The 12150-nt window shown below is 34.5% G+C and overlaps 1 protein-coding gene across 1 annotated transcript in view; it reads right to left on the bottom strand.

The window, feature by feature from the left end:
* The window catches only part of MED14 (mediator complex subunit 14), a 59236-nt gene that overhangs the window by 20399 nt on the left and 26687 nt on the right, over nt 1-12150 (bottom strand). Inside the window, exons 14-16 of the mRNA XM_031959414.1 lie at nt 11791-11985; nt 11313-11447; nt 8303-8379 (exon numbers count right to left, since the gene is read on the bottom strand). Of these exons, the coding sequence (XP_031815274.1) occupies nt 8303-8379; nt 11313-11447; nt 11791-11985 (407 nt within the window). The remainder of the gene's footprint in view (nt 1-8302; nt 8380-11312; nt 11448-11790; nt 11986-12150) is intronic.

Genomic DNA, 12150 nt, shown 5'->3' with positions numbered 1-12150 from the left:
TGAAAAAAGTGATTAATCAGGGAATACTTTCCAATAAGCACATTTAAAAAAATTGCTTAGTAGTGAATTCTGAGAGTGACTGCAATGCAAAGATTTTTTAAATTACTTACAAAAACAAGTTTTGATTATGTAGGCATCATAAAAAAATCAGAGCACAGGGAAACATGGCCAAATGGAAAATCTATGGATTTGGATTCAAAACACTACCCTGCTTCTTATCTAATGCTAATGGACAACTATTTTCACCTTTCTCAGTTTCAGATTCTTCATGAGAAAAATAAGGGACAGGATTGGATGGAAATACAACTAAAAAAGTTAATTAATGTTAGCCCTTTAAACTTCTTTTTCCTATATTTTGATAACTATTTTTCAATATTGATTCTCTTATTAATTTATGCATTTAAAAACATTATTCTGAGAAGTCCATCAGACTACCAAACAAAGTTTAAAACCCCTCAACTAGTTGTTTTCTAAAGACCCTTTTATGGCTTAGCATTTTTTGCTGTTGTTAAAGTCACTTTCAGTCCTATCCGATTCTCTGTGATCCCTGTTGGGGTTTTCTTGGCAGAGATATTAGAAAAGTTTGCCATTTCCTTCTCCAGCTCATTTTACAGATGAATACAATGAAGCCAGTGATTTGCCCAAGATCACATGGCTTAGCAAGTGTCTGAGGTCAGAAGGTAGATGAATCTTCCTGACTCCAGGACTAGTTCTATGTGCACTATGGTACTACTTAGCTTTCCTCTAGTGTCTTCCATGACAATTTATTCTATCAACCTGGTGTCTTGAAGAACTCTCCTGAATCCTCTCTCCCTTACAGATTTCCCTAACTTTCTCTCCTGCTCCTCTTCTAGCAAGAGTGACTCCTCCCTTCTCAGTCTCCTTTAATAGTTCTCCATTCAGATTAAGTTTACTCACCATGTCTTGGGCCCCATTCTCCCTCTATACTATCTTGTTTGGTTCATCAGTTCCCATGAATTTGTCATTGCTATACACACAGTTCCCATAGCAATCCTATATATATATATATATATATATATATATATATATATATATAATTCCTAATATATCCTAATATAGCAATCCTAATTTATCTTCCAAGCTAGTCCTTAATCTAGAACTGTCTTTTTAAACATTTCAAAATAAATGATGCGACATTTTATGCTCAACATATTTAAAACAGAATTCCCTATCTTTACCTCAATCCTTTTTCCTTCATTTTCCTGTTATTGTCTAGGGTACTAGCATCCTCCCAGTTACCCACACATGACTGAGGTGACTCACTCCACATATCTAACCAACTACTGAATCATGGTGGAGCTCCTCATCTCCTCTTTGCTTGGTGAAAACTACCTTCTGATTGTTCTCCCTATCTCAAGTTTGCGCTCCAAAATTCATCCTCCCCTCAAATGGTAAGGTTATTTCTTTTTTCCTTTAAAAAAATTTTTTTTATCAGTTAACAAATCTGTCCTCTCTCATTGCCAACAAATATGCACAAACAAAAACATGGTCAAATTGGCAATGTCCAAAAATATACATCTCAATATGCACCTCGCTCCCCCCCCCCCCCCCCCCCCCCCCCCCCCCCCCCCCCCGCCCATGTCAGGAAGTGGAGAACATGTTTCATTATGGGGTCCTCTAGAATCATGGTTGCTCACTGGGTTAATTAGAAAGTCCTATAAAGTCTCCTGGTTTTGCTCACTTTACTACATTGAGTCATAAAAGTCCTTCTAGGTTTCCTGAATAATATATTAGTTAAATTTGTTAAACAGCCATTTCTTTTAGAACTGATAAGTCACAGTAGCAATAATTTTGAAGGTTCAACCTTAGTTTGTTAATTACTAAATATATAATTGAAAATTATGCACACATCATAATAGGACAACTGTTTCCATGTATTCTCTATTTATATGTTTCCTGTTCTATTAGAAAGCAGCATCTGAAGAAAAAATGTTTCCAATGTTTCTGTATTTTAGAACAAAATTTTAAATGAAAATAACAATTTTGGAAAACATGAAGTACTATACAAATACTTCCTAAATTTGGGTAACAATGAGGAACTAGAACTTTTCCATGTGTCCATTAAATAAAGGCCAGATGCCTTATAAAGAGAGGATAGAAAGAGTTCTTAATCAGGTACAAGAATTTGGACTAGTTGGTCTTTGAGGTCCATTCCAATTCTGAGATCTTGTGATCCTAGGATATAATTTACAAAGAAAAGGACTATAAAATGAAACTTATAGTATCTTTGTCTCTAGAATTCCTTCCCCTCCTTATTTCACCACTAGATTCTGTCTTATGGAATAATTTTTTTTAATAGCCTTTTATTTATAAGTTATATGCATGGGTAATTTTACAGCATTGATAATTGCCAAACCTTTTGTTCCAATTTTTCCCCTCCTTCCCCCCACCCCCTCGCCTAATGGCAGGTTAACCAATACATGTTAAATATGTTAAAGAATAAATTAAATACAATATAAGCATACATGTCCTAACAGTTATTTTGCTGTACAAAAAGAATCGGACTCTGAAATAGTGTACAATTAGCCTGTGAAGGAAATCAAAAATGCAGGCAAACAAAAATATAGGGATTGGGAATTCTATGTAATGGTTCACAGTCATCTCCCAGAGCTCTTTTGCTGGGTGTAGCTGGTTCAATTCATTACTGCTCTATTGGAACTGATTTGGTTCATCTCATTGCTGAGGATGGCCACGTCCATCAGAATTGACCATCATATACTATTGTTGTTGAAGTAAATAATGAATTCCTGGTCCTGCTCATTTCACTCAGCATCAGTTCATGTAAGTCTCTCCAGGCCTTTCTGAAATCATCTTGTTGGTCATTTCTTACTGAACAATAATATTCCATAATATTCATATACCACAGCCATTATTCAGCTATTCTCCAATTGATGGACATCCACTCAGTTTTCAGTTTCTGGCCACTACAAAGAGGGCTGCCACAAACATTCATGAACAATACAGGTCCCTTTCCCTTCTTTAAGATTTCTTTGGGATGGATATAAGCCCAGTAACACTGCTGGATCAAAGGGTATGCACAGTTTGATAACTTTTTGAGTATAGTTCCAAATTGCTCTTCAGAATGGCTACATGTATTCACAATTCTACCAACAATGTATTAGTGTCCCTGTTTTTTCACATCCCCTCCAACATTCCGCATTACCTTTCCCTGTCATTCTAGCCAATCTGACAGGTGTGTAGTGGTATCTCAGAATTGTCTTAATTTGCATTTCTCTGATTAATAATGACTTGGACCATCTTTTCATATGGCTAGAAATAGTTTCAATTTCTTCGTCTGAGAATTGTCTGTTCATATCCTTTGACCATTTATCAATTGGAGAATGGCTTGATATCTTATAAATTAGAGTCAATTCTCTATATATTTTGTAAATGTGGAATAAACTTTTGACTTTTCCCCCTTATCTTTCCTCTCACATCATAAATTTATCAGGTTTTACTGATAACAAGTCAATGTTTCCTTTATTTAGCCTTCTTTTCAATTTCTATAACCACCTTCTACTCAAAGGAATTACACAAATGTAATAACCACTAACAGAACTCCTTGCCTCTAATTTTTCTCCTCCACAATCCCTTATACCACTATCAGATTAATTTTCAGCATGCAAAAATAATACTGTATCTTCATTATGGTCAAAAACCTTCAGATGTCCATGATCATCATTGCTATTTAACACTGCTAGAAATGTTAATTATAACAATAAAACAAGAAAAGATTAGTTTTTTTAAAAAGGCATCTAAATGGCAGAATGGACAGCGGATCAGAGAGCTACATTCTGGAAGAACTAAAGCCCAGATTCTGTCGCAGACACTTATTAGCTATGTGAACCTGTGCAAGTCCCACCTAGCCTTTTTGCCTTAGTTTCTTCATTTGCAAAATGTTGACAATTGCACTCATTTGTTCAGGTTGTTGTGAAGATGAAATGAGATACTTTAAGACTTTTTGCAAACCTTAAAAGTAATACAGAAATGCCGGCTTTTATCATTATTTAAAAAGTAGAATAAATAAGCATAAGAAAGAGGAAGTAAAATCACTTTTTTGAAGATATTAAAATAGACTTAGAGTATACCCAAGAGAGAAAACTAAAATATTAAGTAAAATAATAGCTTCAGCAGAATTGCAACATATAAAATAATTATGTCTGTATATAAAGAAATTATTTTTGTATCTATGAATGGAGGATAAAGAAGTGATAGAGACAGCATCACACAAATTTAAAAGTTAGAAGAGAGACAAGGGGGAAAAATTCTTAGAGCAAATTTCTTTGATAAAGGTCTCATATCCAAGATAAATAAAAAATTGATTCAAAATTACAAGATTAAGAGCCATTCCCCAATTGACAAATATAATAGTAATAGCTAGCATTTACATAATGCTTTTAAGATTTACAAAGTAATTAACAAGTATTATTTTATTTCATTCTCACAATAATCCTGGACTAAAGGTACTATTATTCTCATCTTGCAGATGAGAAAACTAGGGCTTGCCTCAGGGCTTACACAATGACTTGTCCAACATTACACATGTAATTCTGCCATTTGCATTCAGGTCTTCCTGACTCTGGGATCACTGCTCTATCCACTTATTATTTAACTATTTAACCTTAAAAATCATCAAAAGATGTGAACAGGCAGTTTCAAAAAGGAGAAATCAAAGCTATCAACAATCTTATAAATAAAAGATGCTCTAAAAATCATTAAAAATTACAATAATGAAAGCAACTCTGAGGTCCTCCTCCCTCATGTATCAGACTATTAAAGATGACGAAAAAATAAAATGACAATTGTTGGAGGAGCTGCAAGAAAAATCTCTAACTATTTCACTGGTGGATTTGTGACTAGATTCCAGTCATTTTGGAACTATTATGTCTAAAAAAATTATCAAACTGAGCATACTCTTTGATCCAGTTACACTACTATTAGATTAATATTCCAAAGAAAGAAGAACCAATACATATATCTACAACAGCTCTTTTCAAGGTAACCGAAAATTAGAAACTAAGGGCTATAAGATATCTACCTTTTGGGGTATGCCTAAATAAATTGTGGTGCGTATAATGGAATGTAATTTTGCTATAAGAAAAAAGGAAACAGTAGCAACAGAGAAAACTGGGATGACTGCCATGAACTGATACAGAGAAGTGAATAGAAAAATCTAAACAATGGCAACATCTTAGAGAAAAATAACCTTGAAAGACCACCAAAATCACCAAAATGCTAAGTTAAATCTAAAAGAATGAAGATGGAAGTACTTATACACACCTCCTTACAGAGGGAGGATGAACTTAAACCACAGACAGAGAAAGATCATGGCTGATGTGAGAATTTGTTTTGTTGGACCATTTATCTACGTACTTAGGGCTTTTGTTTTCTTTCTTTTTATATAATTTATTTGGTCAACACAGGTGGTAATAAGTGGATCAGGTTAACTTTATAAAATGCTTATTAATTTAAGTAAAAACAATAAACAAAAAAAAAAAAATCCTTTACTGGCTCTTTATTGCCTGTCAAATAAAGATCAAACTACTTAGGCTATAACATTCAAATCCCTCCAGAGTCTGATACAACCTTGTACCTTTCAAGTTCCAATTCACAATATGAAAATATTTCCATGTATCCCATAACCTTACCAAATTGTTATTCTGTGTATATGCCCTGCCCTTCCTAACCTTTGTGCTTTTGTTCATTCCATAAAGACTACTTCTTCACATACTCTTCATGTTCCCTTTCTAATTTGTTCAAATTCTCATACTGGCTTAAAAACAATCTATTCCAAAAAATTACAAAGTCTTCACTAACTGATCACCTGACACCTCCTACAAAAACATCTGTGATCACAGGTTTACAACTGGAAAGCATCTCGAAAAGCCACTGACTTAAAACTCTTCTCACATCTGAAAACTAGGCAAAGCATTAAAATGGAAGTCACACTTGGATATTCTAGAAAGGTCAGATGGGATTCTGAAGGATAAGAGTTGGGCAGGGGAATAGACAGCTAAGACTCTTTGGCCAAATCTTTCTTTTCTTTCTCAAGTATATTTACTATATGTATTTTTTTTTAAACTGGGGAGTTGGGGAAGTATACAAGGTCAAAAAAGCAAGCTAATTCTAGCAACAATCATTTTAAGCATCAAATATCTAAGTGGTAAGGGCACAAAAACAAATATCAAACAGTTCCTGCCCTTAATCATTTGAACAGGGAAAATAAGCTACAAGTATTATGCAAAATAACCACAATGTAGTTTTTTTTTGAGGGAAAAGCACTATTAGCTGGGAGTAGGAGAGAGAAGGAATTAACCCAGGAGAGATTTCAGAGAGAAGTAACAACTGAACTGAGTTGCAAAAGAAATTAAGGATTTTAAAGGGAGAGTGGTAAAAAGGATGCTCACTCCAAGCATAGGGGACAGATACTGAGATGGGATATGGAGAGTTGTGTGAGAGAAATAGCAAAGGCTAGTTTGGCTTTGCTGCAAAGAATGTGAATTACCTAAAATAGAACTCCAAAGGTATGTTGAAACTGATTGTGAAAGGCTTTAAATGCCAAAATTCAGATCCAAGGGGAAATAACATGATATACCTAAGCTTTAGGTATATCAATTTGGCAACTATGTAAATGACCTAGTAAAAAAGGGAGAGATTTGAGGCAGGGGTTACAACTAAGAAGCTATTTCATCAGTCCAGACAAGTAACTATGAGGATATGCACCAGGGTGATGTTTCAATGAATGGGTGAAGAGGAGAGATGCTACAGGGGTCAGCAGTGGTGGGAGTGTAAAAGACAGTGTTTTGCCGATATATGAAGAATAAGAGTCGAGGATGACTTCAAGCTTGAGACCCGGGAGACTTGAAGGAAACTGGGGTACTTGGGAAAGAGGTGGGTTAGATTATGAGGTCTGTTTTAGACATACTGAGTTTAAAAAATGCTGAAGCTTAGGGAACTGGCTAGATGAGAATATATAGATCTGAGAATTATTTGGATAATATATTTGCATTGATAATTGATAACTGAATCCATGGATATTATCAAGAGAGTTTAGATAAAGAAGAAAGACTATTAGGGTATATCTAGGAGTAAAAATCATGCGACCAAGCAATGAAGGCTGGGAAGGAGCAATCAGACAAGTAGGAGAACAAACAGAAAGCACTGTCTCAAAACCCAGAGAGAAAAAAAAAATATACAGAAAGAGTGGGTAGTCAACAGTCACATGCCACAGAGAGTTCAAGAAGGATGAGGACAGAGATTTTTAAAAAGAGAATTGGTGACTCTAGAAAGAGTATTTTCAGATGATTATTGAGGTCAGAAGCCAGATTACAATGATCTGAGAAATGGGAGTAGAGGAAGTAAAAGCAAAAAGTACAGCCTGATTTTAGGACGGTTTCTTCATTAATGGTTAGGTAAAAGAATTTAGGAAATCTTAAATCATGAAATGGTGTGACCATCCTTACAATGTGATTATACTTCAAACAAAGTCCCCCCATAATTATATACAAAAAGAATAAGAATTTACAAGGAATCTTGTGACAAATTATAATAAATTCAATAATTTAAGCAATGTGGTGATTTATATTATAAAGCAACAACTGGAAAAGTAACAGAACTATACAATGAATACTTCATACTTAACAATTAGCCTCATTTCTTCATATATCTGGAGGGGACAGGAATTAGATCTGTGATTTAATTGGTATAGGAAACTCATCTGTGAGACTTCCTCTACCAAAGGTCAGCCTGGAACCCTGAGAGGTTAAAGATAACATGGCAAAGATAATAGAGAGGTTTGCCACGTTTTTCTCCAGCTCATTTTACATATGAGAAAACTGAGACAAACAGGATTAAGTGACCTGCCCAGGTTCAGCAATGGGACTGCTAATATAATTATATAATATCTGTGCCATCTGTGTGTACCAGCAGCAATCCCCAGGGTACAAAAATACTGAGGGAAAAACTTTTAAGGCAGCGGCTGGACCTCAAAATTTTTTAGGTTAAGAATCAATTCTTCACTACCACTGGTCTCATTCACCCACCCAGTTAATCCCTCAATGATTCTGTGAGATAACTGATACCGTAAGTAATTAAATTTATACACACACACACATACACATACACACACACTTTTATATATAAGTAAAACAAGTATTTGTAATTATGACTCTTACATAGAAAAGGAATTCCATTTCCTTAGGGTTTTTTTTAAAAAAAGCAATTCTTTAGGAAGTGCTACTCATTTTGCTTCAGAAAATGAAATTCATTAAAACATTCTTACTTTAATAAACGAATAGCATGGCTGAAACCATCTCCTTCTACTTGTACTCCTTGATGTGGAATCTCCATATTACATAACTAAAAGAAAAAAATCAGTCAAGTTATACAAAACCTTTTACAAACTCCCTTAAGTCTTATTTCTTTTAGTAAAGGGATATTAGTTTTTATTAACACTTTTGAAATGAGAAATTGCATGTGCATTAGGAAATATTAACTATAAAATACTGATACACAGGAGAACTTATACACCTAAAGGAGCAGATGTCTAAGTTCTGTTTTTTCTCATTCATTCATGCCATCCCTTTCCAAGCAGCTCTGTGGATATATCTGTTCAAATGATGTAACCACTCCTCAAAAGTGTATGTAACTACTTTCAGAGAATGTAACACAATCTTTTGAATATTCTCAAAGATGAGAGTCAAATTTTAATCTCCCTAAGGAAAGAATTTACTTTTTTTTAAAAAGCCAAAAGTCATTTAGAACCAAGTCTGGCAAATAAAGTTGTTGATCATGCTGCATAATTGTCTTTGGCAAAACAAAAATAAGATGAATCTAATAATGTAACTGACTCTGTGAGGTTTACAAAGTAGTTCTACTAAACAGGCATACATGCACATATGTGTATGCACCTCTGTGTGAACCCTACATGTCCCAAAAGTCCAAGCACAGAATTAAGTTATTAAAACTATTCTTAACAATTAAAGCTGCAAGCTGCACTAAGAATTTTGGGACATGCAGCATACTGAACTTTTTCTATTACTCTACTCTCATCTCATTTCTAACTCAAACTTTATACCAACTAGCTTGTAACTTCTCACAATACACAAATTTCTACCAAATTAAACATATTTCCTGTGTGATCTATTTAAACAGAAACAAGACAGTTTACCAACTGTCTTTATTTGATCAGGGGTCTAATCCAATTGTATATAGATATGTGAAAAAGAATGAATCTAAATACAGAATTTATTATATAGTTTCATACCTGAAACTATGGTTTACTGTCTAAAGTGATCCTGGAACTAACCAAGTTTACTAGAATAATTCATTGGAGGCAATTATTAAGCTGCTCAGGGACATTTTTTCTAGATTAGAGAATACATACAAGGCTAAAAGATGCTTCAATCCAAATCCAAAAATGGGTCTATTTTTTCAAAATGTAAAAACTATTTATCCGGGTGGTAAAAGGAGAAGACTAAAATCCAAGTCTTTTCTAACACAGGAGTTATCAACTCAAATTTCATTAATAAGCTCCTCTAAAATATAAATAATGCCTCCTACCCCAATGGTTAAGCCTGTATCAGTCATCACAATGAGTTACTTTAATCAAACAACTCTACTTGTTCATCTTGTTGTTCAGTCATTTCAGTTGTGTTTGAGTCTTCATAAACTCTTTGGGGGTTTTCTTGGCGAAGGTATTAGAGGGGTTTGCCATTTCTTTCTCCAGCTCATTTTATATATGAGGAAACTGAGACAAATAGGATTAAGTGACTTGTCCAAAGTCACACAATTAGTGTGTCTGAGACCATAACAGAACTCAGGAAGATGAATCTTCCTGACTCCAGATCCAGCATTCTACACACTAAATGATCTAGACTCTTCTTTGGCACCCAGCAAACCACAGAATAGGAGTTTTGATAGAGAAAAGTAAGCAATTTGGCAGAATGGGGGAACTGAGTGCTGGGAAAGAAGGGTGCCAAGATAATGAGGAGAGACTCATTGAAAATCTTAGCTTAGGCCCTCTATAGAAAATCAAAGAAAATTATCTTGTATATCACATGTGTCAATTCACATTGTTAATTCAACTAACTGCATGAAAATAGGTAGTAGCACACACTAAGTCAGCTAAAAATATAGCTGCATTCTCTTCAGCAGCTTGAACAGAAGATAGTTCTAGGTCCTAGGTCACAGCTACTGAATGATGAGAGAGAAAAGAAAATAGGAGAAATGGAGCAACTACACTCAAGGTCAATTTGCTAAGCCTCTTTTTTGGTCTATAAGTGCTCAAAGGACTTCAACGATCTCTATTCTCCCCCACCAATAACCTGTAATATTATCAATGACTTGTGAGTTCCACATTTTGAAATTTTTAATGTTTTCTTCCAACAAAGAACATGCCTTCCTCCAGTTTTAGAGAGGGCAGTTTCCATTCCCAATGTGTGGGAGTGGTGAAGAGCATGGACAGGCTGCAAATGAATCATTTCTTGCTGCTTCTGGAATTTACTCCCCATGGCTTCCACAAGCACTAGAAGTTGTACACCGATAACTTCCTCTTATAGTCTCTTGGCTCATGTTGAATGAGACAAGCTTTAGATTTTGGCCAATGGCTTGAGAGCTTTTATATTTCTACAAAGTTCTAGTCAAATTATTTTAAGTGTCCTGACATTTTTCTAGGGTTTCTACCAGTAGAATGCAAACATTCCTAAGTGATATAAGAAAATGGAATCAGAGCTTTAGAGCTGAAAGGGGCCTTAGAGATTATCAAATTTAGATCTCTCACTTTACAGAGAAGGAAACTGAGGCACTGAGAAGTTAAATGATTTGTCCAAGGTTACACAAGAGTAAAAGGCAGAATTGGAATCCAGGTCTTCTGACTCCAAATCTGGCAACTCTATCCTCCATCCCATGCTAATTTCATCTACTAGAAGAAAGTCTCTGTCCTACCATTTCCTACAGTAAAAAATTACTTACTCAAAAGGTTATAAAACTAATCATTTATGTTCAAATGTCTTCAGCTAGCAAGAATGCTAATCTTCTCCTATTAAGAATTTAACTTCACACATATAAAAAATGTCAAAGTGATAAAGAAAAGATGTCAGGAGTATAAATATTTGCTTTTGATGATATCATAAGAATCACATGCATATTACACAACTTGTAATAATTTCACAACAACAACAAATATAATTTGCAAACATTTTAGTTTTCTTAAAGGGAACCATTTAGACTTGAAAAGATTTAACCTAAAAGCAGGGAAAGGGAAAGCAACAAAACAAACTTAAAAATCTTACTTCCATACGAAGTCCTATAAATGGCATATTTGTGTCACACACAGCTACAAAGTGAGCTAGAACTTTATTGAAGGCACACATTTCTCCTGATTGTTTGAGTTTTTTGGGCTCTACAGGATTTGGATCTCCAGATAACTAAAATTGAAGTAAAGAATACAAGTAAATAAAAATTCTTTTTAAACAACTGCTTTAAGACAATTTTCTAAGTTATCACATCACAATTCAGTTTTAAAAGACATGCTACAAAATATTTAGAATGACACACTTAACAATACTGTATCACCAAGTTGGCTTCTGGTTTCTTAATGAGTTATAAAATCCGAATATTTAAGAAAATGTTCCATTTTTACATAAATCAAACTATCCCTCATAAATTCAAGCTAATTCTTTCCAAGATTAGGGTTGATTAGTTTCACAAAACATCAACATTGATAAGTTCTCAACAAGACCAAATTCCATGATAAATGGCCTCCCTTACCTTGCGTTTGACACCTGCTCTTACTTGTTTCCCAGCTTTTGGGTCCAGCAGTCGCTCTTCAATATTCGTTTTAAATTGTTGTAATAACAAAGCGGTGGCTGGACTCTCATCTCCTTCTGCAGAGCTCACAGAGAGAAAATGATACTTGTACTCCAGCTCTGTGGGGTTGCTAGGAACTTCAAACATTTCTACCACCTAAACATTAATAAATAAAATCTCAGACACAGAAAATTAAATATCAGCAATTAAAACAATTTACTTAATGAGGCATTTTATTTACTCCTTTCCTAATTTCAAATGGTGCTATGAAATAAAAATCCAATGTGGGATTCTACATAAGGATCAGTGAGTCATTTCAAA

Source organism: Sarcophilus harrisii, chromosome 3, assembly GCF_902635505.1.
Source record: "Sarcophilus harrisii chromosome 3, mSarHar1.11, whole genome shotgun sequence".
Taxonomy (NCBI): domain Eukaryota; kingdom Metazoa; phylum Chordata; class Mammalia; order Dasyuromorphia; family Dasyuridae; genus Sarcophilus; species Sarcophilus harrisii.
Note: the sequence above shows the minus strand (reverse complement) of the source record. Positions and strands in the feature narration are given on the sequence as shown.